Source organism: Papio anubis, chromosome 20, assembly GCF_008728515.1.
Source record: "Papio anubis isolate 15944 chromosome 20, Panubis1.0, whole genome shotgun sequence".
Taxonomy (NCBI): domain Eukaryota; kingdom Metazoa; phylum Chordata; class Mammalia; order Primates; family Cercopithecidae; genus Papio; species Papio anubis.
The window spans coordinates 40,928,944-40,955,844 of NC_044995.1; the positions used below are offsets into that span (position 1 = coordinate 40,928,944).

The window sequence follows — 26,901 nt, forward strand, 5'->3', positions numbered from 1 at the left end:
TTTTTTGTGGAGACGGGGTTTCACCATATTGCCCAGGCTGGTGTTGAACTCCTAGGCTCAAGTGATTCGCCTGCTTTACCCTTCCAAATATTTTAGTTTTTGAGAAAGGTCTCACTATGTTGCCTAAACTGGTCTTGAACTCCTGATCTCAAGCAATCCTCCTACCTCAGCCTCCCAGAGCTGGGAATGGCAAAAATGTTACTTATCAAAATGAAAGGCCGGGTGTGGTGGTTCACTCCTATAATCCCAGCACTTTGGGAGTGCGAGGCAGGCGGATCACCTGAGGTCAGGAGTTCAAGACCAGCCTGGCCAACACAGTGAAACCCCATCTCTACTAAAAATAGAATTTGCCGGGCATGTGAGCACATGCCTGTAATCCCAGTTACTCCAGAGGCTGAGGCAGGAGAATCGCTTGAACCTGGGAGGCAGAGGTTGCAGTGAGCCGAGATGGCGCCACTGCACTCCAGCCGGGGAGACAGAGCAAGACCCTGTCTCAAAAAAACAAAAACAAACAAAAAAGAAAACAAAACAAAACGAAAGAGAACAGATCACAGAATAAAAACATTTCAGCTCAAATTTTATTTAGTTAATTATTATTCTTTTTTGTAGCGTCGGAGTCTTGCTATGTTACTCGGGCTGGCCTCAAGCGATCCTCTTGCCTCAATTTGGAAAATGCTGGGATTACAGACGTGCATCACCACGCCAGGCCACAACCCAAACTTTAAAAAGAGAATCTAAGTGGTCTTAGAAGAGTTTGCAAGTCACCTGACCACTGTGGTACCTCCTTAAGGAGGGCCTCTGAGGCCCAATGAAAAACGCTTATATAAAAGGCTCATGACCAGCTCTGCCAGTGATGAACATGTGTCAAGTCGTTCTGCTGTCCCAACTCCTGGACCAAGGTGGCTCCGAATTAGCTTCAGCTAATAAAGAACAAAGACGGGGGGCAGAAAGGCTCCCCAAACTCGCGCAAATCCAGTGAGAAAACACTTTGCACATCATCTGTCTCAGTTGTTCTGCAGGTGAGGCACACTCACAGCTGCACTACCCCAGGCAAGCAGTTTGCCAGGACTCGGGGGCCTCAGGGTTTCATCTCGGAGCCTCCGCCTGCACCAGCGAGTGGGCCTGGCTCAGGGCGAGCCTGTCCTTTTTTTCCTTCTGCAAGACCTGCTCCTCCCACAGCGCCTGGTCCACCTGATCGTCGGTGAGCACGACAGGCTTGTACTTCTCATCAAAGAGCCGCTCGTTGGTCTCGGAATGCAGCTGCTGGGGCCCGACCACCCGCAAATGCGCCGGCAGGTGCAGGAATTCGTCGTCGTTGATGTCGCAGTCGCGCATCCGGGCCCCCAGCACCCACCAGCGACCCACGAAGCCCACGTCCAGGACCCGGCCGGGGAAGTCGGTCCAGCGGGGCTGTAGGTAGCGGCAGCGCGCCTGGTAGAGGCTGGCCTGGGCATCGAAGGGCGCCTCGTACACCAGGGAGCAGAGCCCTAGGTTGACGTGGCGCAGGCGGCCACGGCCCCGCAGCCAGAGCAGCCGCTGCACGAAGGCTTCGGACTCGCGGTTGCGGGTGGCCGGCGCCAGCAGCAGGAGGGTCCCCGACGCCTCCAGCAGCGCCTCCTCGAAAGCACCCTCGCTCGGCGCCAGCGTGAAGCAGGCCGCCGCGCCGCCCAGCAGCCCCACATACACGGCCGCGCGCCCCGGCCGGGCACTAGCCTCCGCCGCCGCGTCCCTGCAGGCCTCGGCGTAGTCCCGGAGCAGCGCGCGGGCCCAGGACCCTGAGGGGAGAGGAGCGCGGTAAGAGTGATCCGGCAGCGGCGGCCACCCACCCTGCCGCCTTCCGCCGCTACTCACCCAGCCGCGCCCACACTCCCGGCTTCGCCGCTACAGCGTCGCCCGCCTCTGCGCGGCGCCTGGACCAAAATCTCCTCAGAGCCGCCGCGGCCATCCTCTTCCGTCTTGGGGGTCCTTGCTCCGGAAAGAAACTCTCGATACCCGAAGTTAAAAGCCCGGGAGGCTCTTCTGCGCAAGCGCCAACTTTACCGGAAGTGGCTTCCCAACGGGAAAGGATAGAAAGAGGACCGGCGCCGGATGTTGCTGTCCGGTCCGAGTCGGGTAGACTCTGACGGGTAGGCCAGCTGCGCAGTCGCAGAGAGCCCCAGCCACGCCGGCCCAGGTGGCCTCCGGTGAGGAGGGCGGAGCGCACCTGTGGCGACGGGGCGACGAGTTCAAGCCTCCGTGGGTGCAGCTGGCCGCCAGGTAGGGCTGGGGGCCGAGGGACCGGCGTGAGGGCGTGGGGGGAGCGTGCCTGACCGGTCTCTGTCCTCAGCGAGGGATGCGGAGACGCCCCTGAACGACCATGGCATCGGCTGACGAGCTGACCTTCCACGGTGAGTGCGGCCCCGACGAGGCCGGATCTCCTACTCCCGTCCCTTGCCAGAACCTCCCCCCCATGCGGCTTCCAACTTCTCTACCCCAACCCTAGGCGGCTGTGAACCCTGACCCAGGAGTGAGACCCATCCCTGACCCGAACCCCGCCCCCGCCCTGAACTCAGACCTCAAACCCGAGCCTCATGTCTCCAGACCCTGACCCCATCCCAGGGCCAACCCTAAGTTGCAGTTCCACTTTAGGAGGAAGGGAACAGACGCCCTCCGGATGCCTCCAAACTGAGGGAGTTGGGCCCCACCTTGGGGGAGATCAATGGCTCAGCAGAGCCTCCGCCCCCAGATGAGCATTGACTTGGCTGGAGCCCAGTCGAATTCTTTCCACCCCTCAAGCGTGCGTGTGTCCCATGTCCCTGCTCCACAGAATTCGAGGAGGCCACTAATCTTCTGGCTGAGACCCCAGATGCAGCCACAACCAGCAGAAGTGATCAGCTGACCCCACAAGGGCACGTGGCTGTGGCCGTGGGCTCAGGTGGCAGCTATGGAGCCGAGGATGAGGTGGAGGAGGAGAGTGACAAGGCCGCGGTGAGTCCTTGAGTCCTGCCTCTGTGCAGCTCCCGGCTGATCCACGCTGTCGGGGCAGGCGCTGAATGGCCGCAATGTGCAGCTCCTGCAGGAGAAGCAGCAGCAGCAGCAGCCCGGATTCTGGACCTTCAGCTACTATCAGAGCTTCTTTGACGTGGACACCTCACAGGTCAGGCCTGGGGAGGCAGGTGAGGTGGGGCTCAGAGTTACGCTCAGGGTTCAGCCACACTTTCCCTGGGCAGGGTGCTGGTGATAGCGAGTGCGGATGAAGGAACTGTGGTGCTCTCAAAGGGTTATGGTGGGACTGGTTATGGATCGGGACTGTAGGAACACAGGGGACACACACAATCTCGTGGGTTAGAGGAAGACCTCGTGGAGGACGTGAGGAATTGGCTGAAACCTAAAGGAGAAGGAACGCTTCCTGGGGAATGGGGGAGGGGAGCTGAAGTATGTTCCAGGCAAAGGGAACAGCATATGCAGAAGATCAAAGATGGGCTGGGGGCAGTAGCTCCCCGCCTGTAATTCCAGCACTTCGGGGGACCGAGGTGGGCAGATCACCTGAGCGCAGGAGTTCAAGACCAGCCTGGCTAACATGGTGAAACCCCATCTCTACTAAAAATACAACAAAATCAGCCAGGCTTGGTGGCGAGGCCCTGTAATCTCAGCTACTCTGGAGGCTGAGGCAGGAGAATCGCTTGAACCTGCGAGGCAGAGGTTGCAGTGAGCCGAGATCACGCCAGTGCACTCCAGCCTGGGCAAAAAGAGTGAGACTCTATCTCAAAATAAATAAATAAATAAAATAAAAATACAAAAATTAGACCGGGCGTGGTGGCTCATACCTGTAATCCCAGCACTTTGAGAGGCCAAGACAGGCAGATCACGAGGTCAAGAGATCGAGACCATCCTGGCTAACACGGTGAAACCCCGTCTCTACTAAAAATACAAACAAATTAGGGCGTGGGTGCAGGCGCCTGTAGTCCCAGCTACTTGGGAGGCTGAGGCAGGAGAATGGCGTGAACTCGGGAGGCGGAGCTTGCAGTGAGCCAAGATGGCGCCACTGCACTCCAGCCTGGGCGACAGAGTGAGACTCTGTCTCAAAAAACCAAAACAAAACAAAACAAAAATACTAAAATTAGCCAGGTGCAGTGGTTGGGCACCTGTAATCCTAGCACTTTGGGATGCTGAAGTGGTGGATCACTTGAGGTCAGGAGTTGGAGACCAGCCTGGCCAACATGGTGAAACCCCATCTCTACTAAAAATACAAAAATTAGCCAGGCATGGTGGCGCATGGCCTGTAGTCCCAGCTACTCAGGAGGCTGAGGCATGAGAATCGCTTGAATCTGGGAGGCGGAGGTGGCAGTGAGCCAAGATCATGCCACCGCATTCCAGCTGGGAGGACAGAGTGACACTCCATCTCAAAAAGAAAAAGGGGGCTGGGGCTGGGTGCAGTGGGTCACGCCTGTAATTCCAGCACTTTGGGAGGCTGAGGTGGGCATATTACCTGAGGTCAGGAGTTTGAGACCAGCCTGGTCAACATGGCAAAACCCTGTCTCTACTAAAAATACAAAAATTAGTCGGGCGTGGTGGCACACACCTGTAATTCCAGCTACCCAGGTGGCTGAGCCAGGAGAGTTGCTTGAGCCCAGGAGGCAGAGGTTGCAGTGAGCAGAGATCGTGTCACTGCACTCTATCCAGCCTGGCCGACAGAGTGAGACTCTGTCTAAAAAAAGAAAAAAAAGAGGGAAAGGCTGAGTTCTTTCAGGTGGGGCATGGAGACAGGAGGGTGGAGGTCAGCAGGGAAGGAGCCTCTCAGGACAAGGGAGAAGCTCCTGGCAGGCCTCCATCCTTGACCTCGGCCTTGCCCCCAGGTCCTGAACCGGATCAAAGGCTCACTGCTGCCCCGGCCTGGCCACAACTTTGTGCGGCACCATCTTCGGAATCGGCCGGATCTGTATGGTGAGTGAGGTACATTTGGTTCCTTGATGGATCACTCAACAAATGTGGCCTGAGTTGCAGACACCAGTGTACAGCTGAGGACAAATCAGTCACTCAGAGAGTGTGACTTACCTGCTCTTCAGGGAGACAGACATGAAGGACTGCAGAGGGTGGCGGGTAGAGAGCATATAGGAGGAGCGGCCTTGCTGTTTTGCAGGGTGCAGCAGGGCAGGCCTCCCTGAGCAGGGTGAGGGAATGAGCCTTGTTGGCAACGGGAGGGGTAGGGGAGACCTAGGAAAAGAGGGTTCCAGAAACAGCATAAGCTTCATGGCAGGAACTTGCATGAACTGCAGGGCGGCATTACCACTGGAGTAAATGAGCTGCAGGGAGGTCACAGGTGGGGGGACTCTGACTGTGCCCCCCATCCTCAGGCCCCTTCTGGATCTGTGCCACGTTGGCCTTCGTCTTGGCTGTCACTGGCAACCTGACGCTGGTGCTGGCCCAGAGGAGAGACCCCTCCATCCACTACAGCCCCCAGTTCCACAAGGGTAAGCAGGCGGGCAGGACCGATGCCTGGCAGGGCCCCGGGGGGCAGGGGGTGACTGCTCACCTTGCCCCCAGTGACCGTGGCAGGCATCAGCATCTACTGCTACGCGTGGCTGGTGCCCCTGGCCCTGTGGGGTTTTCTGCGGTGGCGCAAGGGTGTCCGGGAGCGCATGGGGCCCTACACCTTCCTGGAGACCGTGTGCGTCTACGGCTACTCCCTCTTTGTCTTCATTCCCATGGTGGTGAGTGTGGCCTGGCGCGGAGTGGGTGGTGGCTGTGTGGGGACACTGGCATGGTCACCTGCTGCCTCATTCCCATGGTGGTGAGGGTGGCCTGGTGCGGAGTGGGTGGTGGCTGTGGGGACTGGCATGGTCACCTGCCGCCGTGTTGCTCCCAGGTCCTGTGGCTCATCCCTGTGCCTTGGCTGCAGTGGCTCTTTGGGGCACTGGCCCTGGGCCTGTCGGCCACCGGGCTGGTATTCACCCTCTGGCCTGTGGTCCGTGAGGACACTAGGCTGGTGGCCATGGTGCTGCTGTCTGCGGTTGTGCTGCTCCATGCACTCCTGGCCGTGGGCTGTAAGGTACAGGTCTGGGGTGGCCACAGGTGTACCTCAGGTGGGGCTGAGGGGCTGGGGGGGGCGTGCGCTGGCCCTGCCTCTGACCCCAGGGGTCTCGTGCAGTTGTACTTCTTCCAGTCGCTGCCTCCGGAGAAGGTGGCTCCTCCACCCCAAATCACATCTCTGCCCTCAAACATCCCGCTGCCCCCTACCCTGCCTCAGTCCATGGCCCCCTCCTAGAGAGGCCCGGGTCCCACAGGTAAGGACTGTTCCCAGCTGGGCTAAGGGGGCTGCCCTCCCACCCCCAGTCAAGGTAAGAGGTTCTGGGGACACTCCCAGACAATTCTTTCTTTCAGGCAACACCTAAGTGGACCAACCCCTCTGCCTGTCCTGCCCCCCAGATGATGACTGAAGGCTCCCTTGACACCTTGAGATGACTCTGCTACTTTCCAGACTTTTCTTACAAAGCAAACACTTTTATTTTCTATGCAAAGGTGATTCAGAGAATTTATATAAAGGCGGGAGAGGGGCAGCCGAGCAGGGAGCTTTGGGACAGGGCTGGGGCCCCCATATCCCCCTGGGCCACCTGCTTTCCCTCCCATGGCTCCCCTGGAACAGGAGAGCGAGCCAAGGGGGCGCCCCAGCCTGGACAGCACCCGCTCCTGCCTGGGTGCACACATGGCGGGCCTGGGTCCGGGCCTGAGCTCCAGCATCTGAGTTTGGGGGTGTCAGAAACAGGGGAGCAGAAGGAGAAGAAAACTGCCTGTGCTGTAACACGTTTCCTTGTTTATTTTTTCTTTCTTTTTCTTTTTTTTTTTTTCTGGAGGGAGAGGTCCCTGCAAGGTCCCTTCCCAGGCAGGGGAGGGACGGAAATGCCGTCACAGTAGTAGGGACTGGAGCGTCTACAAGGATGGAGGGGAGCTACTCAGGCCTAACATTAGCTACAAGGAAAAAGGACGCCTTCCGTGACAGATCTTTGAGGTGTCTGTGTCTGCCCCAAGTGGCCGGCAGTGGCCTTCCCTCCGGGCCCAAGGCCTGCAGCCACCTGCTCTAACTCTGGGTGGGGGGAGCTGGGGGGACTGCAGGGGCTCGGGGACAGGACAGCAGCAAGAGGCAGGGGCCGAGGACGGAGGCCTTCCCGACAGTGGGGTGGGTTGTACATTCAAGTGTGAGGTGAACCCTTTGGTGGGGAGGGGGCCCCTGAAGCCTCGGCGGGGCCACCCCTCCCTGCGGCGCCTCTGAGTCTAGGGAGAGGGGCTGCTGGCTCGGCCCGGCCGGCCTGGCTTCACAGAGGGTCTGCGGATTGACACTGGTTCTTTTCGTAAAAAAATAAAATTAAAAAAAGCAGCATGTCACGTCCATTGTGACCAAGGCCTGGTCGTCGAAGGGGAGGCCCCGCCTGGCCAGGCTACCTTCCCACTGGAGACAGGCAGGGGAACAGGTGCTAAGGGACCTGGCAGGCAGGGCTGGCAGGTCCCATGGCGCCTGTTCCAACAGATGACAATCCCAGGTCAGGGTGGAGCGGGCAGGAGGGGGACGAGGGCTCCCACGACATGATTTTGTGTAAAATATGGCAGCGACACACGCTCAGGGCTGGGAGGTGGGGGTTAGGGTGGGGATGGCGGCAACATCGTGTAAAAAAGTGTCCCAGTTCCCATAGCAAAGAGGGCTGTGACCGGGTGTTCGGGCTTCTCCAGTACAAGGGGGAAAGCCGCCCGGCGGGGGGGCGGGCGGGGACATCATTTGGTTTCCTGGTGCTGTCAGTCCGCGGGGCAGGGCCCTAGCTCCCGTAGTGCATGGTGTTGGTCGGGATGGACATGGGCGACGCCATGGAGATGGCAGGGCCGCCCATGGTGAACTGGCTGTTGACTGCATAGTGGGCACTGGTGCCGCCACCACCGCTGCCCTGGGCGCCGGAGGACCCTGTGGGGCAGGCGATGGCAGTGAGGGGCTGCCCTGGCCCACCCAGCCCCCAGGCAGAGTCACAGAGAGAAAGGGCAGGCAAGAGGGCAGGCGGGTGGCCGGACAGAGGATGGCGACTCACACGCTAGCTCGGCCCCCACGGGCCCTGCCCCCGCCACCCTCATTACCTTGGACAATCCCCGTGCTCATTATGGAGCCCATCCGGGAGTGGGTGTGATTGACAATCCCCGTGTTGGCTGCGCAGCAAGAGGGAGGAAAGAAGGAAGGGAGACGGCGTCACCGCCCCCAGCCACCCAGCCCATGCGCAGCAGCAGGCTGCAGAGCGAGGCAGAGAGGACGGAGGGCCTCGGCCGAGAGCCCCCTGGAAGAGGAAAAGGCGAAAGGACCAAGCACAGGCCGACCCTGGTTGCCACAGGCCCTTCCCGGCCTCTGGGCAGTCCTGGGCACGGCTCTCTGCTGACCCTGGCCCTGGGGGACACTCACCTAAAGGAATCAGGTTGTTGTGGCCCACACTGGAGCCACTGGCAATAACACTGCTCAGGTCGTAGGCGGTCGGCATCCCTGTGCCCAGAGAGGGGAGACGTCAGGGCTGGAGGCAGAGGGGCCAGGCCTGTGGTGAGGGCGGCCTCCCGGGTTGGCTGGGCATTGGGGCGTGCCCTGCTCACCTGCCACGGCCATCCCGCTGCTGAGGTTGTAGGTGCTGCCTGTGTTCCACATGTTTTCCGAGGGAGATGTGTAGTGGGAGCCGGGTGGGGGTGAGGGTGTCGTGCCTGTGTATCTGTGGCAGAGACAGAGCCATGGGCAGGGGCAAGGGGGCTGCAGGGCCGGGGCGCCCCCACCCCGTGCAGGTAGGGTGCCCCTCCTACCTGAAGAAGGGGTTTTTTAGATCCAGGAGGTTACTGGACTTAGAGCCGGTCTGGTCCACCTGGGCCACAATACTGATGTCGTAGCTCTGTCTGTGGAGAGGGTGCAGGCCGCGGCGTGAGTGGCTGGGCAGATGGACCCCTGCCCCCCACCACCAGCCCCAGGGAGCAGTCACACCTCTTGTTGGCAATAAGCAGACATGTCCCTGAGAGCGTGTCCCCTGCCTTGGCGAACAGTGGTGACTGGAACAGGCACCGCACCTGGTACCAGTGAGTCAGGGGCTCTGTCGGGGCTGTGGACAGCCACACGGTCATTCTGTGGAGCAGGGACAGGCACGTACTTGACTGGGCCAACGCCATCACTAGAGCCACCACCTTGTATGCCTTGAGTCCTCCCCAAGCACCTGCCCCCTCTGCCAGGGACCCCCGGGACGGGCTGGCCCCCAGGCATTCCCAGACACATACATGAGCAGGCATACATGTACACACGAGGGACCTGCAGCCACAAGATCCCTGCTCACCCTGACATGTGCCAAGAGACAGACACAGGCCCATGAGGGACAGACACTGGGAACACAGGACACACAGGACACACACACACCCCACCCACAACAGTCTCTTGCTCTGAGACAGGCTCTCACTCCCATTGGAAGGGATGGTGGAACCTGGAGCCACGTTCCACCCTCCCAGTCAGGTTGCAGCTGCAGGAAGCCCTGGGAGTGGGGAGGAGGCAGCACGGGCTGCTCTGTGGCACTCACATGGAGCCGATGAAAGCAACGTCAAACCAGAAAGCCAGGCCATGGACCAGCCCTGAATGCAGCATGTGGAATTTGAATGGGATTTCTATCCTGGAAGGCAAAGGGCAGTGGCTGCTGGGGAAGCCAGACAGGCGCTGCCAAGAGAGAAGAGGGGGTGCCAGGTGCAGAGGCCCGGGGCCCCCGCCCACCACCTGCCCTGGGACGGCAGGATGTCGGTGGCCCTGACCTTCGGCCTGAGGCAGGCCTGGGAGGATGGAGTGTGGGTGCCGGTACCTGTGCAAATCTCCTTCTTTGGCTTCTAAGAAGTTCACCGTGTACTTGACAGACTTGGCCATCAGGATCCGGATGTCAAATGTGTCCTGGGAGAGACAACAGGTGTGACCTGGCATCTGGTGCCAAGGCCGACATGGAAGGGGAGAGCCCTGCCCCTCCCCCTAGGTCTGGCCACGGCTTCTAGGCTGTGCAGCTAAAACTAGCTTGCTCTTCTCAGACACGCTGCAAGAAGGGTGAACTGGCACAACGCCACCAAGGGCAATTAGGTGACAGCTCTCAAAATGACAAGTGTTTATCCACATAAAAGATTTGGCACTACAGGAATTTAACCTCCAGATACATGAATACATCAACAAACTTACATGTATAATTACAGATTGTCCGTGGTAGCGACACACTGGAAACCATCTAATTAAACCAATGATGGCTCACCCATCAAAGACCATGCAGACGTGAGAATGAAGAGGCTCTTTATGAACAGATGGGGAAAGATCTCCAAGCTAAATCATTAAGCAAGTTAACCAAAAAAGCAAGTTAAAGAACTAAGTGCTAGGCGGATGTGGAATTGCATGCCTGTAACTCCAGCTACTCAGGAGGCTGAGGCAGGAGGACTGCTTAAGCCCAAGACTGAATCAAGCCTGGGAAACACAGGGAGACCCTGTCTCTTAAAAACATCATCAACAACAACACTGTTGCTGCTGTCCACTCCCAGCGATGTTTATATCTGACTAACACACCTGCCATGAACTATGTCAACCGGATAAAATATAAAAAAAGAATAAACCAGTTGTTGGAAGCACTGGTGACCAACCAGAGCAGCCAGGACTTTGGGGATCAAGCTCCTGGAAAGGAGGGAAGTGCCGTTTCTGGAGGGAGCCCTTTCTGGCCTCTGCCTTTCCCCATGGGGAGGGCAGAAAACGGCCACCTCGACCTTTCAGCAGCTTCCCTGGGTGGGGAAAGCAAAATGGGAGCTCCAGGTTACCAAGGCAGCTTGGACTCAAGGGGCCGTGATGTCAAAGCAAAGGGAAATAAGTGCAGGAGGGCGAGGTGGGTGGTGCACACTCAGTGCACTTGTGAAATTGGCCAACTCCTGAGCTTCAAGTGGGGCAGGGCATCAGAGGCTAAGACACCAAGCAGAAAGCTGCTAATAAGAGGCTTAAGGCCAGGTGCACTGGCTTACGCCTATAATCCGAGCACTTTGGGAGGCCGAGGTGGGCGGATCACCTGAGGTCAGGAGTTCAAGACTAGCCTGGGTAACACAGTAAGGCCCCACGTCTACAAAAAAATAAATTGGCTGGGCATGGTGGCACACTCCTATAGTCCCAGCTACTTGGGAGGCTGAGGCAGGAGGATCACTTGTATCTGGGAGGTCGAGGCTGAAGTAAGCCATGAAGTGATTGAGCCACTGTACTTCAGCCTGGGGAACGGAGTGAGACCCTGTTTCAAAAAACAACAATAAAACCTAACGGGTGGTTCAGCAGCATACTGGTAATGAGGCTAACCACTGGGCTTGCATTAAGAGTACTGAGGGCTGTACCCTGAAGCAGCCGCTTCTCAAACTGTGGTCCCTTCCAAGGCACCCTCATAATACAAAATTTTCATAATACCACCAAAATATTTCCTGCTTTTTTCACTCATTCACTCCCCAGTGGTATCACAAAAGACTGAACACACTGGGCATGGTGGCTCATGCCTGTGATCCCAGGACTTTGGGAGGCTGAGGTGGGTGGATCACCTGAGGTTAGGAATTCAAGACCAGCCTGGCCAACATGGTCCAAACCCCATCTCTACTAAAATTACAAAAATTAGGCGGGTGTGGTGGTGCATGCCTGTAGTCCCAGCTACTCAGGAGGCTTAAGCGAGAGAATTGCTTGAACCCTGGAGGCGGAGGTTGCAGTGAGCCAAGATTGCGCCACTGCACACACCAGCCTGGGTGAAAGAGCTAGACTCTGTCTCAAAAAAAAAAAAAAATATGGGGGGCAGGGCTGGGTGTGGTGGCTCAAGTCTATAATCCCAGCATTTTGGGAGGCCAAGGCAGGCGGATCACCTAAAGTCAGGAGTTTCAGACCAGCCTGGCCAACATAGCAAAACCCCATCTCTACTAAAATTACAAAAAATTAGCTGGGAGTGGTGGCAAGCGCCTGTAATCCCAGGTACTCAAGAGGCTGAGAATTGCTTGAGCCCGGGAAGTGGAGGTTGCAGTGAGCTGAGATCATGCCACAGCACTCCAGCCTGGGCAACAGAGCAAGATTCCGTCTCCAAAAAAAAAAAGGATGGAAAAGACAGAAAAGAGTATAAGAATCATCTGAGATATGGTGAAAAGGTCCACTGTACATATAATCGGAATCCCAGAAGGAGAAAGAGAATGAGGCAGAGGTAGTGTTTAAAGACATATTATCCAAGATTGTCCAAGAGTTTCCCAAAACAAATGAAAAACATCAAAAGCAGGGGGAAAACAGAATAAACGGAACTTTTTTTTTTTTTTTTTTTTTTAGACGGAGTCTCGCTCTATCGCCCAGGCTGGAGTGCAGTGGCCGGATCTCAGCTCACTGCAAGCTCCGCCTCCCGGGTTTACGCCATTCTCCTGCCTCAGCCTCCCGAGTAGCTGGAACTACAGGCGCCCGCCACCTCGCCCGGCTAGTTTTTTGTATTTTTTTAGTAGAGACGGGGTTTCACCGTGTTAGCCAGGATGGTCTCGATCTCCTGACCTTGTGATCCGCCCGTCTCGGCCTCCCAAAGTGCTGGGATTACAGGCTTGAGCCACCGTGCCCAGCCTTGAACTTTTTTTTCTTATTTTGAGACAGAGCCTCACTCTGTTACCCAGGCTGGAGTGCAGTGGCCCGATCTCGGCTCACTGCAAGCTCCGCCTCCCAGGTTCACGCCATTCTCCTGCCTCACCCTCCCAAATAGCTGGGACTACAGGCGTCCCCACCACGCCTGACTAATTTGTTTTGTTATTTTTAGTAGAGACGGGGTTTCATCCTGTTAGCCAGAATGGTCTCAATCTCCTGACCTCATGATCCACCTGCCTCGGCCTCCCAAAATGTTGGGATTACAGGCATGAGCCATCGTGCCCGGCCCAGAACTTATTTTTTTAAAGGAAGGCAAAAAAGTCAAGAAACAGGTCAGATTAATAGAAAAATAAAAGATCATAGATTTATTCCCACACAAGTTTATTAAATGTAAATGGTCTAAATATTCTAAAAGACAAAAATGTTCAATCTTGTTTAAAAAAAAAAAACTCAAGACCCAATTGTATGCTACTTACAAAAAATAAATCTTTTTTTTTTTTCTTTTTCTTTTTTTGAGACGGAGTCTCGTTCTGTCGCCCAGGCTGGAGTGCAGTGGCGTGATCTCGGCTCACTGCAACCTCTGCCTCCTGGGTTCATGCCATTCTCCTGCCTCAGCCTCCCGAGTAGCTGGGACTACAGGACCCCGCCACCACGTCCGGCTAATTTTTTGTATTTTTAGTAGAGACGGGGTTTCACCGTGTTGGTCTCAATCTCCTAACCTTGTGATCTGCCCACCTCGGCCTCCCAAAGTGCTGGGATTACAGGCGTGAGCCACCATGCCCAGCTTTTTTTTCCTTTTGATTTCTGAATCATGGATGTATCAAAAATCTCAAGTAAAATCAATCAATAAATCACATCAGCTCACCAAGGATAAATTCATCTAGTAACGGTTCTTTTTTATTTTTACTATTTTAATTTTAAAAATAGCGATGGTGTCTCTGTGTTGCCCAGGCTGATCTTGAACTCCTGAGCCTAAATGCCCCTCCTGCCTTAGCCTCATCTAATAATGGTCCGCATGCATTGCATGTTTGCTGTATGCTAAGTGTCTACATGCATTGACATTTTTGGCCCAAATCTTTGTGAGAGAGCTCTGTGCAGGGCAGAGGAGAGGGCTCAGAGAGGGGTCATAGCTTCCTGAGGGCTGCACAGCTGCAGAGCAATGGCAAGTGATCACTGCAGCAGTGCCCTGGAGGCCCTACTCACCACCACAGGCTGCCGGAAATACTCATCCACCGCGGCGCCTCGGAGGGCCGACAGGTCCACTCCATGGAACGATGGCTGGTACCTGTGGACAGGCCCCAGCCCCACAGCAAAGTCAAGGCTACAGAAGAGGCAGGCGAGGTAGCCCCGTCTTCTCTCCCAGTCAGCCCTCATCTAGCCTAAGTCTTTCAGAAAAAGAGGAGTGGGGGCCCCCGGGGGAGCTGGGCTGTCCCTGACAAGGCAGGCTGTGGGGCCCAGGCGGGACACCAGGGCACACTCACCAGAAGTTGGCCTTGGTGAACTGCTCCATGTAGAGCTGCTCATCCGTGAAGGGTGCAAGGTGGACGTCACCAATGGTAGGAAACATGTTTCCTGGGAGTGGGGCAGGGAGGGGTGCCGGTGTCAGGTGACGCATCCCACAGTGCCTGGCAGAGCTATCAAAGGACATTAAGACCCCCAACCCTGGGTGCTCCCAGCCTGTCATCCATTCGTTCCTGCATTCCTGTGACAACAGCACCGAGCGCCTATTCTGATGAGTGTTTCATCACCACCACGGGCACTTGACCTGCACTAGCTTATGGATTCCACCTGAGACTGGGAGGCCGGTGGCTCATCTTTATGTCCCATTACTAGGCCTGGGAGCTGTGAGGGACCTGCTAGAGCCTCACAGGGAAGCGGGCAGTGCCCAGGATGCGGCCAGGCGCTGCCTCTCAGGCCCTGCCGCCTGTGCACGTATGCAGCTGGGAAAGCAAAGCAAAGTTGCTCTGGACAGAGGGAGGGTGGGCCCCGGGCTACGCCAGCACCACTGGGGACCTCAGTTGAGGCCAAGAGCCGGTGGGGGAAGCTGAATCCACACCATCGGGGCTGCCTAGGTTCTGGCACAGGCACCCAGCCGGCAGGGTGGGCCACTTGGCCTGCCTGGTCTGGGCACACAGACTGAGAGGGAAGGGCAGGGCCTCCCTCTGTGACTCAAGGGCAGACGCGTGAGTCAGGGCCAGCAGCAGGGAGGGCCAGGGCCCCATAGCCCCGCCTGCCCAAAGGAGCACCTGGCCTCCAGATGTGGGCCCCCCAGCCTGGCAAGCCGGGGGAGGAGGTCCTGAGGTATCAGTGGGACTCTGCTTCCTCCTTACGCCTCCAGGCTGTACCCGAGGCGAGAGCTGCGGGGCTGCAGCTGCTGGAACGGGGAGGGAGATGCACATGCTGCGGCTTCTGCCCTGGGGGACCTGGGGGCACCATGGGAAGTGAGCCAGCCTGGAAGGAACCTCTGGCTCCTGCTGACCAGGAGCATGTGACTGGGAGAGGGGAGGACTGCCTTTAACCCCTGGAGCACCCCCCCAACAGGCTCGGCCTCCCCTGTCCCCACAAGCTGGCTGCTGGGCCGTGGGGGGTGCATGCAGCTGCCCACAGAGCCTGACTCCCGTCTGGCCTCACATCCCGTCAGAAGGGGCCCCCTCTGCTGGGGCTGTCTCCACCCCCACCCCCACTATCAGGGCAGAAGGGGAGGAGAGTGGGGCCCACAGCCCCTGGAGCAGCCTTGCCTCCCATACTCACACCGGAGACATGGGACATAGCTGTGGGACGCCACTTCCCACCTCCAGGAGCACAGGCAGCCAGGACCCTAGGGCCTGGATCCAGGGAGGGCCAGATGGAAGCTTTCCCCCGCCCCTGCCTGCACAGGCCCTACCAGCCTGCTGCTGCCCACACTCCATCCCACGGCTGCTACCCTGGCTGGGGACCTGTCCCCTGCCACACACACACACAGCTGCTTGCCTGTACAGAAATGCTCAGACACGCATGTACCTAGCATGAGAAGAGCCACAGACACATGCCTCAGGCGTCAGGGCTGCAGAGACCCCAAGACAGATGGGCAGATAGAAACAGTCACGTAGGCCAGGCACAGTGGCTCACACCTGTAATCCCAGCAGTTTGGGAGGCTGAGGCGGGCGGATCACCTGAGGTCAGGAGTTCGTGACCAGCCTGACCAACATGGTGAAACCCCGTCTCTCCTAAAAATCCAAAACTTAGCCGGGCATGGTGGTACATGCCTGTAATCCCAGCTACTCAGGAGGCTGAAGCATGAAAATCGCTTGAACTGGGGAGGTGGAGGTTGCAGTGAGCCGAGATCGCACCACTGCACTCCAGCCTGGGCAACAAAAGTGAAACTCTGTCTCAAAAAAAAGAAACAGTCACCCAGTGACCAGAGGCCATACCCAGAGGCACGGATGGGAAGTGACAGATGGGCTTGCCAGACAGCTACCTCACCTCCTCACACATGTACACCCGCAGCCACACCCCTGCATTTGTACACATGCTCGACCCCTCAACGCCTGGACTGTGAGGAGAACAGGGCTCGGTGGGGAACTGCTGATCACAGAACCTGTCCCAATCCCCACTCGCAGCCACAGGCTGTCCTGCAGGAACAGGACATGGGATGGCAGAGGTGCCAGGAGCTCCTCCGTACCCTGTGCGGGCGGGTGGGCAGCTGGGTGTCTGGCCATGTTTGGGGCCCGGGACTCCAGAAGCCACAGCTGGCTGGAGTGGGGTTGGGGTGGGAGTGTGGGGAAAGCCCAGGCTTCCCTGAACCCTGGGCCACCAACAGCAAGCAGGGAGCTGAAGCACTGACGGCCTGGCTCTCCGGCAGCCAGGAGCTCCACCGAGGGGCTCGGCCTGTGTACCCGCAAGGCTCACCGCTGGGCTTCAGGTACTTCTTGGCGTGGAGGTAGCTCTCCAGCATGCGCTCGTTGAAGAGCATGTAGCCCATGGGCTCCGAGATGATGATGTCCACCTGCTCGGGGAGCGACACCTCCTCCACCTTGCCCGGGATGACCACGATGCGGTCTGTCAGGTTGTTACTCTTCACCAAGACCTGCAGGCAGGCAGGGCCGTGTGGGCTTCCCTGCGTCTTCCTGCCGTGGGGCCCTCCCTAGACCACCTCTCAAAGGACAGCCTCCACCTGCACATGGCCATCGGGTCCCCCTCTGCCTCCTTCGCTGGTGCCCCAACCATGGCTGCGATTGGCCATAGCCTGTTAAGAGCTCACTGTGGGCCAGGCACGGCACCTCACGCCTGCAATCCCAGCAGTTTGGGAGGCCGAGGCAGGCAGATTGCTTGAGCTCATAAGTTGGGAGACTAGTCTGGCCAACATGGCAAAACCCTGTCTCTACTAAAAATACAAAAAAAAAAAAAAAAAAAATTGAGACAGATTCTCACTCTGTTGTCCAGGCTGGAGGTAGTGGTGCCATCTCGGCTCACTGCAACCTCTGCCTCCCAGATTCTAGCGATTCTCCCACCTCAGCCTCCCGCGTGGCTGGGACTACAGGCACCCACCGCCATGCCCGGCTAATTCTTTGTATTTTTAGTAGAGACGGGGTTTCGCCATGTTGGTCAGGCTGGTCTCAAACTCCTGACCTCAGATGATCCGCCCGCCTAAGCCTCCCAAAGCGGTAGGATTAGAGGACAGCAGCGTCGGCCATGTGAAGACCTGGAAGGAGTCTGAATGTCACTACGGACACAATGCAGCTAAAGCAACAGCGGCACGGCTGGGCATGGGGGTGCTCTGCAGCTGCAAGACAGAGCAAGGATGGCCCCTCCATGACCCAGGTGACCCCAGATCCATGGGAGAGGTAGAGCAGGGACAAGAAGGTGCAGCCTCTGCTGGTGTGAGAGGACGCTCACGTCTACAGCCACGGAACAGCTTTGCTCAGACTTTATGGCCGTAGCTCCTCTCTCGTGATGGGGCTAGGGGGTGGGAGCAGGGGTTGGTGAGGACAGCACGCTGTTTGCTCTTTTTTAGCTTTTACATTTTGAACTTTGTGAATGAAGGTTTCAGTGCAAAAAAAAAAAAAAAGAAAACAAGGAAATGACCTGTGCCCCTGACTGCCGGTCATGAGGGGAAATCATCCCAGGCCCTGAAGCCCCTCCCTGCAATGACTGTTTTGGGGACAACAAAGAGATCCAAGCACAGAAGTAACGTCCCCAGCCTCCTGGGGGTTCCCAGGCTTCTCTAGGCTGGGGCCGGAATGGCACTCATGGGTGAGGATGAGGCTGGGTGGGCACCAGCGGGCCACTGACCTCGGCGTGCTGGGCCATGGTGCTGGCCTCCACCGCATAGATTTTCCGTGCTCCAGCTTGGGCGGCAAAAAACGACAGGATCCCAGAGCCACAGCCAACGTCAAGAACGATCTAAGGGAGGAGTGGGAAGTGAGAGCGAGACACAGGAGGTGATGGTGATCTGGAGGTGACAGTGATCATAAGGGATGTGCAAGTTATGAGGCGTCAACACCTGGGTCGGTCTTCACTCTCAGTGTTTGCCCTTTATGGACTCTTGATCAAAATGAAGCGAGAACTCAAGATGAGCCATGGGCCAGTCCTCTGGGAGAAGCCCTGGGGAAGCTCCCGCTCGGCCCCAACCCTGGGACCTGCAGGCCTCCAGATCGTCTGGGGCGAGAGGCATGGGCCTCCCCTGGAAGCTCACTGCCAGTTGAAAAGCATTTTTCCAGGGCCTCTGCAGTTTTAGCATGGAGGAAAGGGCCCGAGGCGTCGGCGGCAGCGTCTCCCAGTTCCATGCTGACTTGTGGTGCCTGGAGAAGCAGCCTGTCTTGGCTGGGGTAGGTGAGCCGCCCAAGCCCCGGGGCCAGCTGGGTTCCCCGCAGGGCTACTGGCCCCTGTGATGGTCACTCATGGCAGAGTCCAGGCCAGGGTCTGGGAGAACACACCACCTGTTCTGGATTTGTGGGATTGCTTCCACACAAGCAGACCAAGGGCAGATATTCCTGGTGGTGACAGGCATGAGCTTTTGAAGGACAAATGTTCTGGGCACGGTGAGTGCCTGTAAGGGAAGCTGGTGTCAGGTGGGAAGGCCTCAGGGTACCGCTCAGAGCTCCAGATGAATCAGAAAATGAATCTCCATCCTCAGGGAGCGGGAAGGGACTTCACCAATAGACGATGCCCTTCCCAGACCTCAGCGGCCAGGACGAGGCTCGGGATGACCCAGCCGGGGCCGACACTCCTCCTGTGTCAGGACAACCCCTCCCTGGGGCCCAGGGCCTGCCATCCTCTGGGATGGTAAGCGATGCTAGGGGGGCAAGACCCAGATGCTGGATGAGGAAGATCCACGTGGAGAGATCCCCAAAATACTCGGAGGAAAAAAACAGGCTCCCATTTGATTCAAAAGAGAAAACAGGCTGGATGCGGCAGCTCACGCCCGTAATCTCAGCACTTTGGGAGGCTGAGGTGGACGAACTGCTTGAGGCCAGAAGTTTGAGATCAGCCTGGGCAACATGGCAGAACCCCATCTCAACTAAAAATACAAAAATCAGCCAGGCATGGTGGCATATGACTGTAATCCCAGCTACTTGGGTGGCTGAGGCACAAGAACTGCTTGAACCCAGGAGGTGGAGGCTGCAGTGAGCTGAGACTGTGCCACTGCACTACAGCCTGGGGGACAGAGTGATAATCTGTCTCAAAAAAACCCCAAAAAACAGAAAGAGAAAACGAAAACTGAGTAAGCCAGGTGAGGTGGCTCATGCCTGTAATCCAAGCATTTTGGGAGGCTGAGGTGGGCGGATCACGAGGTCAAGAGATCGAGACCATCCTGGCCACCATGGTGAAACCCCATCTCTACCAAAAACTCAAAAATTAGCTGGGCATGGTGGTAGGCGCCTGTAGTCCCAGCTACACAGGTGGCTGAGGCAGGAGAATCGCTTGAACCTGGGAGGCAGAGATTGCAGTGAGCCAAAATTATACCACTGCACTCCAGCCTGGGCAACAGAGCAAGACTCCATCTCAAAAAAAAAATAGACACTAAAAACTCTGGTAAATGGGATGAGAAGGGATTACATTTCTACCTCAAGTGATCCATCTGCCTCAGCCTCCCAAAGTGCTGGGATTACAGGCATGAGCCACCGTGCCTGGCCGATTTCTACTTTTGAATATAGACGCTCTGCTCTGCTCTCTCTCTTTAATCATGAGTGCAATCATGAGTGCACGTTATTTGGTGATATTAAAAAGCTTATTTATTAATTTTGTTCTTGAGGCAGGGTCTCACGCTGGGGCTTAGCCTGGAGAGCAGTGCTCCAATCACAGCTCACTGCAGTTTCAACCTCGTGGGCTCAAATGATCCTCCTGCCTTGGCCTCCCAAAGTGCTAGGATCACAGACAGGTGTGAGCTACTCTGCCCAGCTCAATAAAATAATTGTAAAATATACGCTGATGTCTGCATAGGGAAAAATCTGGAAGAAGAGACTTCATACTGAGGGGCAGCAGCTGTCTCGGAGAGAACTGATAGAGGCCTCTCAAGTCTATAATGTACATGCTGTGTTGAGTTTATATATTAAATGCATTTGTTTTTCTTTTTTGTTTTTTTTTAAGGGACAAGAGTCTCGCTCTGTGGCCCAGGCTGGAGCGCAGTGGTGCAATCATAGCTTACTGAAGCCTCAAACTCCTGGGCTGAAGCAATCCTCCTGCCTCAGCCTCCACAGTAGCTGGGATAAATGCATTTCTAATCTGAGATTTTTGAAGATAAAATGAATGAGCAAAGAAAAAAAAAAAAGGCAGAAGCAGAGAGGTGGGCACGTGCACGGGCCGCTCACCTTGTCCTTGAAGTCAGTGTGGTTTTGCAGGATGGCGCGCTGGTAGGTGCCTGTCCGCACGTAGTCCTGCATCATGTTCTGCTGCTGGGACAGGTAGCCATAAAACTGGAACAGAGACACACCAATGGCACGGGGCACATGGTGGCACGAGGCAGTCAAGGCCCTGGCCAGCCCTGTGATAGAGGAAGGGGCCATCTTAGGCACGAACCTCCCTCAGGAGGCCATGCACCCTCTGCCTGGGCCCCACTAGCAGCTCCAGGAGAGGGAGCAGGAGGCCGGAGGGCAGCCCCCAGGAGGACACCGCCACTATCACTGCAGCCGACGGCAACAGCTGGATGCTGCCTGGACCTGGAAGCCACCCAGGGGAACTCAATATTTGCCACAGGCAGGCTTCTGGCATCGGGGGCCACCTGCCCCATCTTGAGGGCCCCAAAGGAGAAGAGAAGCGCATCGAACAGAGCCCTAGAACTCAGAGCGCCAGGCAGGTGAGGTGTGGTGTCTCTCTGTAAGACAACGGGCGATCGGGAGGCAGCGTGGCACCTGGGCAGGGGCACAGGCTTTGGCATCAGGCAGACCTGGCTTCCCATCTCGGCTCTGTTGCATAATAGCTGTGTGACTTGGAGCAAGTCACTTAACCTCTCTGAGCCTCAGTTTTCTCATCTGTAAAATGGGGACAATAATAGCACTTACCTCCTAGCGTTGTTGGGAGGGTCCAAGTGCTTCTGTGCACGTGACAGCGCTTAGACCAGGGCCTGGCATGCAGGGAGCGCTCAGGGCATTGCAACTGCTCTACCGTTATTCACAACGCCTGTGGCCCTGAGCTCCACCTGTGCTCAGATCCTTCCAGCAACCCTCTCAGGCAGGCACCTGCATCTCCGCTTCACAGATGAGGAAACTGAGGCCCAGCCAGCGGAGGAAACCTGCCCAAGGCTACATGGCCAGTAAGGGACAGAGCCAGGACGGGAACTTGGGTGGGCCTTCCCTGTGCTGCGTGGCCTCCTGCGGGCGGGTGGCAGGGGGGCTGCCGGGTGGAGGCGGCCTGGCTGAGGGCAAGTGTAACCCACCTGGAAGTACTGCACAGCAGAAGACTCCTCCGTCCGCTCGCTGAACACGGACCGCTCCAGGGTGTGGCCCCGGCAGGTTTTCAGGATGTTGTAGAAGGAACAGAAATCTGGAACAGGGAAGCCAAGTCACTGGGGGGCGGTCAGCAACCTGGCATATGGCCATCTGGGAGGGAAGGTTCTGGATGGCCACATGTCCTGATGTTTCTCCCTTGAACATATAGGGCTGGTGATTTCTCTTCCCCGAAAAACAATTTTCCAAGTTTAAAGAAAAGATGAAGGGCAGCCATGCTTGCACCCTGGTGACTGACATGAGAAGAGGACAGGTATCCTGCACGTGGGGCTGGTGTCTGGTGGGAGTGGGCCTGGGGATTCCTCACCAAAGGGCAGCTTGGTGAAGCTCTCTCAAGCACACGCCCACTGGCCTGGGAGTCGAAGCTCTGGCAAATAAGCCCAAGTCCACCCAGAAGCTCAGGGCAGCATCTGTGTGGGGGCAGCAGACACTGCAATGTCCAGTAAAAGGGGACTAGACAAACCCCAGGAGCACAGAAAAGCACAGCAGAGGCCAGGTGCAGTGGCTCACGCCTGTAATCCCAGCACTTTGGGAGGCTGAGGTGGGCAGATCAGTTGTCAGGGTTTTGAGACCAGCCTGGGCAACATAACAAGACCCTGCCACGTTAAAAAACAAAAACAAAAACAAAAACAAGAAATAGAAAAGAAAAGCAAGGCAGAGAATCACCAATCACTACCCTTCCCTGAGATGCAACGGTATGTAGCCCTTTAGAACAGGCTCTATCTATTTGGCTGGGCACAGTGGTTCTCAACTGTAATCCAAGGACATTGGGAGGCTGAGGCGGGTGGACTACTTGAGCCCAGGAGTTTAAGAGGCCACCCGGGGCAATATAGCAAGACCCTGTCTCTGCAAGAAATAATGAGCCAGGCATGGCGGCTCATGCCTGTAATCCTAACACTTTGAGAGGCTGAGGCGAGTGGATCACTTGACGTCAGGAGTTCGAGACCAGCCTGGCCAACATGGTAAAACCCTGTCTCTACTTAAAATACAGAAATTAGCCAGGGGTGGTGGCGGGTGCCTGTAAACCCAGCTACTCAGTAGGCTGAGGTGGGAGAATCGCTTGAACCTGGGAGGTGGAGGTTGCAGTGAGCCAAGATTGCGCCACTGCACTCCAGCCTCGGCAACGGAGTGAGACTCTGTCTCAAAACTAAACTAAACTAAACTAAAATAAAAGCTACATTTATTAACATAGAATGATAGCCACTAAATTATATCAAGTAAAAAACAAAACAATATTTAAAAGACAATCTCTTTAAAAATTAAAAGACACGGCCGGGCATGGTTGCTCACACATGTAATCCTAGCACTTTGGGAGGCCAAGGCAGGCGGATTACCTGAGGTCAGGAGTTCAAGACCAGCCTGGTCAACATGGTGAAACCCCCCCGTCTCTACTAAAGATATAAAAAACTGGCCGGGTACAGTGGCACGTGCCTGTAATCCCAGCTACTCGGGGGGCTGAGGCAGGAGAATCGCTTGAACCTGGGAGACGGTAGTTGCAGTGAGCCGAGATCACACCACTGCACTCCAGCCTGGGCGACAGAGCGAGACTCCATCTCAAAAAACAGTAAAAGACACAGTTCGGGATGCGCAAGTTCTGGAGATGGGTGTTAGTGATAGTTGCACAACAATGTGAATGTGCTGCTTGCTACCAAACTACACACTTTAAAAGGGTTAAAATGACCAAATTTTGTTATGTAGATTTTAGCACAACTTTTAAAAACTGACAGAACTGAAATAAAAAATATTAAAATACAAAGTCTTAAGAATGGAAACGGCTGGGTGTGGTGGTTCACGCCTCTAATCTCAGCACTTTGGGAGGCTGAGGCAGGTGGACCACTTGAGGTCAGGAGTTTGAGACCAGCCTGGGCAACATGAAAAGACTTCATGTCAACCCGAGGCCTTGGTGGCTCACGCCTGTAATCCCAGCACTTTGGGAGGCCGGTAGGATCCGCCGAGGTCCAGGAGATGAGATCATCCTGGCTAACACAGTGAAACCCATCTCTAATAAAAGCCAAGGATGGCGGGCGCGGTGGCTCAAACCTGTAATCCCAGCACTTTGGGAGGCCGAGTGGGTGGATCCGCGAGGTCAGGAGGTCGAGACCATCCTGGCTAGCACATGGTGAACCATCTCTACTAAAATACAAAAACTAGCCGGTGGTGGGGAGCCTGTAGTCTAACTGGGAGGCTGAGGCAAGGAGGAATGGCGTGAACCTGGGGCCGGGCTGCAGTGAGCCGAGATCAGCCACTCCAGCCTGGGTGACACAGTAGCGAGACTCAAGTCTCAAAAAAAAAAAAAAAAGAAAAAAATACAAAAGAATTAGCGAGTGGCGGTGGAGCTGGCAGTCCCAGCTACACGGGAGGAGCTGGAAGCAGGAGAATGGCATGAACCTGGGGGTGAACTTGCAGTGAGCGAGATTAGCAGCCACATACACTCAGCCCTGGGCAACAGAGCAAGACTCCATCTCAAAAAAAAAAAAAGAAAAGAAAAAACTTCCTCTATGTCTGCTATAGTAAAAATACAAAAATTAGCCAGGCGTGGTGGCACACACATGTAGTTCCAGCTACTCGGGAGGCTGAGGCATAAGAATTGCTTGAACCTGGGCACTTCAGCCTGGGCACAGAGTGACACTCTTTCTCCAAAAAAAAAAAAAAAAAAAAAAAAAATGGCCGGGTGCAGTGGCTCACATTTGTAATCCCAGCACTTTGGGAGGCTGAGGCGGGCGGCTCACTTGAAGCCAGGAGTTCGAGACCAGCCTGGGCAACACAGTGAAAACCCATCTCTACAAAAAATTAGCCAGGCGTGGCAGCTTCACACAGGTGGCCCTGAGGGCTCAGACTGCCCGAGGTACATCTGGGTCATTGCACAGCCTCCTTGAGACAAGGGGGAGGCTGGCAGTGGCTATGGGCAGGCAGCCTCCCCACCTCCAGCTGTCCCTGCACCAGTCCGTGTCAATCACTGGGCTCACTTCACCTCTCTGGTAAATCAAGCCTGAGGCGAGACCTTCAGACCGTCTGCAGCCCTGGGCATCCTCGACACCTCTACTGCTACTCCGGCTGCATCCACCTGGGGTTCTCCCATCCCTAGTCAGGAATCTTGTATCTCCCTGTGCCCCCAAGGTGGGTCCGGTTAGGCCCCTCTGGTGGCTTCTCTGTGCCCTGAGCAAACTCTTCCTGCCCCTATGACCTCGTCTCACTCCATCCCCTAAACTCCAGTCACAGCTGGCCCAGGGCTGGCCACTGCCAGAAGGACTGGGCCCAGGTGGTCAGGATGGGCTTCTTGGAGGTGGGGACATAAAAGCCAAGCCCCAAAAGACGTGAAGGAGCTGGTGAGGGAGGGTCTGGGATCCAGCGTCTCCCCAGGCAGTGGAGTGTCCTCTGGACATATCTGCATGTGGGAATGCGGTTTGGAGGGCAGCGGAGCATTCTCAAGGATGCATGGGCCGCTCCTTAGCCAGGCTCCATGCCCCTGCCCACCAGGGCTCTGGGCGCTCTGGGCTGGTGTCACTGGAGTGGAAGCAGGGGCACGTACCGTTGGGTGTGGCGAACTGGATGAGGACGCTGTTGCAGCCCAGGGTGATGATGAAGGACTGCTTGCCCACGCGGCTACACTCTGTCTCTCGGGACACCGAGCACTTAAAGACACATACATCTTCATCTATGAGAGAAGATAGGCTGGCGTGAGCAGTACAGCCCTGTCGGCTGCCTTCTTTTGATCCCGGGTCCCTGACGCCCTCCTGCTGCCTGCCGTTGGTGCCCCCAGATTCTTCCAGAGTGCCACAAAACCACCCTGGCAGCATTGCCGGGTGCGCTGCCTGCCCAGCCCACATTGAGGACAAGGGAGCGGCTGATCAGACAGCAGGGATACAGTCTGTGTCCTCAGGATGACCAGGGCTGAGACAGGGAGACGGTGAACACTGAGGTGGGCAGACAGGGCCACCAGGCACGGTGCCAACGCACAGGGCCTCAGAGCTGGAGCTGCCTCTGCTCCACTCGGCTGAGCCCTTCCGTTCTTGGATGGGTGCAGTGCAGTGACTGCATGGGGCCAGTGTAGCCAGACCGCCGGGTTCACACCCCACCCATGCCATTTGTTCACTGTGACACAGGCAGGTCCCTCAGCCTCTCTGGAACTCGGGTTCTCACCGTCAGATGGGGCTAATGGCGGGGCAGCTGTCTAGTGAATTACGACACTGTCTCCCTGTACCCATCATGATAGCTGTTACTAGTCATTCATTCCACAAACCTGTGGCCACTCCACTCCAGCCAAATGGTGAAACTTAGCGATGCCAGGAACGGGCCAGCCCAATCAGGCACTGTGCCCCTGCCCGCCATACTACAGTGGGACAGGTGCATCATCTGTAGTATTCTTGGCAAAAATGTTTGACCTAGTCCCATCTTCAAGGGACAACAGAAAACGACAGGTTGTTGGGCAGGCTACAGGACAACCAGGCTGGTCTCCTCAAACAGGCCAGTGTCAGGAAAGACCAAAACGGTGGGAGCTATTCCAGAGTACAGGAGACAAGAAAGGGGGGAGTGCCCAATGCGATGCAAAGTGGGACCCTGGGCTGAAGCCGCAAGAAAAATGTTTTAAAAAGTTATAAAAGGCCGGGCGCGGTGGCTCAAGCCTGTAATCCCAGCACTTTGGGAGGCCGAGACGGGCGGATCACAAGGTCAGGAGATCGAGACCATCCTGGCTAACACGGTGAAACCCCGTCTCTATTAAGAAATACAAAAAACTAGCCGGGCGAGGTGGCGGGCGCCTGTAGTCCCAGCTACTCGGGAGGCTGAGGCCGGAGAATGGCGTGAACCCGGGAGGCGGAGCTTGCAGTGAGCTGAGATCCCGCCACTGCACTCCAGCCTGGGCGACAGAGCGAGACTCCGTCTCAAAAAAAAAAAAAAAAAAAAAAAGTTATAAAGGACAACTGGGGAGACCGGACCCACACCTCTAATCCCAGCACTTTGGGAGGCCAAGGCAGGAGGATCACTTGAACCCAGGAGTTGGAGATCAGACTGGGCAGCATAGCAAGACCCTGTCTACAAAAAATTTTAAAATTAGGCAAGCGTGGTGGCGTGTGCCTGTTGTCTTAGGGACTCAGGAGGCCGAGATGGAAGGATCACTTGAGCCTGGGAGGTTGAGACTGCAGTGAGCCATGACTGTGCCACTGCATTCCAGCCTGGGTGACAGAGCAAGACCCTGTCTCAAAAAAATAAATAAAGGACAACTGGGGAGCTGGACAGAGTAGCCCCCACCTGTGGTCCCAGCTACTTGGGAGGCTGAGGTGGGAGGATTGCTTGAGCCCAGGAGGTTGAGGCTGCAGTGAGCTATGATGGTGCCACTGTACTCTATCTAGTCTAGGCAACAGAAGT

At 56.3% G+C, this 26,901-nt stretch overlaps 3 protein-coding genes across 7 annotated transcripts; 1 reads left to right on the forward strand and 2 right to left on the reverse strand.

Annotated features, from left to right (window-relative positions):
- Positions 1–552: 552 nt before the first annotated feature.
- Positions 553–2,071, reverse strand: TIMM29 (translocase of inner mitochondrial membrane 29). The gene is made up of 2 exons (XM_003914909.5): positions 1,852–2,071; positions 553–1,775 (listed from the first exon to the last, which is right to left on the reverse strand). The coding sequence occupies exons 1-2, from the start codon at positions 1,943–1,945 to the stop codon at positions 1,087–1,089; spliced, it is 783 nt and encodes a 260-aa protein (XP_003914958.2). The 5' UTR covers positions 1,946–2,071; the 3' UTR covers positions 553–1,086.
- Positions 2,072–2,100: 29 nt separating this feature from the next.
- Positions 2,101–7,351, forward strand: YIPF2 (Yip1 domain family member 2). Of its 2 annotated transcripts, XM_003914907.4 has the most exons (10): positions 2,101–2,256; positions 2,327–2,387; positions 2,807–2,967; positions 3,050–3,136; positions 4,836–4,923; positions 5,334–5,450; positions 5,524–5,690; positions 5,846–6,028; positions 6,128–6,263; positions 6,361–7,351. In XM_003914907.4, exons 2-9 carry the CDS (start codon positions 2,357–2,359, stop codon positions 6,242–6,244), a joined length of 951 nt encoding a protein of 316 aa, XP_003914956.1. In that variant the 5' UTR covers positions 2,101–2,256; positions 2,327–2,356; the 3' UTR covers positions 6,245–6,263; positions 6,361–7,351. The 2 variants fall into 2 exon arrangements, with proteins under 2 accessions (XP_003914956.1, XP_021786395.1); XM_021930703.2 differs by lacking the exon at positions 5,334–5,450.
- CARM1 (coactivator associated arginine methyltransferase 1) lies at positions 6,771–26,172 on the reverse strand. Of its 4 annotated transcripts, none has more exons than XM_031659906.1 (15): positions 25,067–26,172; positions 21,468–21,574; positions 20,404–20,508; positions 17,885–17,995; positions 16,502–16,679; positions 14,095–14,185; positions 13,817–13,898; positions 9,822–9,907; positions 9,549–9,638; positions 8,969–9,106; positions 8,794–8,883; positions 8,593–8,705; positions 8,411–8,488; positions 8,095–8,163; positions 6,771–7,927 (listed from the first exon to the last, which is right to left on the reverse strand). In XM_031659906.1, the coding sequence occupies exons 1-15, from the start codon at positions 25,362–25,364 to the stop codon at positions 7,785–7,787; spliced, it is 1,779 nt and encodes a 592-aa protein (XP_031515766.1). In that variant the 5' UTR covers positions 25,365–26,172; the 3' UTR covers positions 6,771–7,784. The 4 variants fall into 4 exon arrangements, with proteins under 4 accessions (XP_031515766.1, XP_031515769.1, XP_031515767.1 ...); XM_031659909.1 differs by lacking the exon at positions 25,067–26,172 and adding an exon at positions 20,944–21,063 and having other exon boundaries at positions 21,468–21,575; XM_031659907.1 differs by lacking the exon at positions 8,095–8,163.
- Positions 26,173–26,901: the final 729 nt, after the last annotated feature.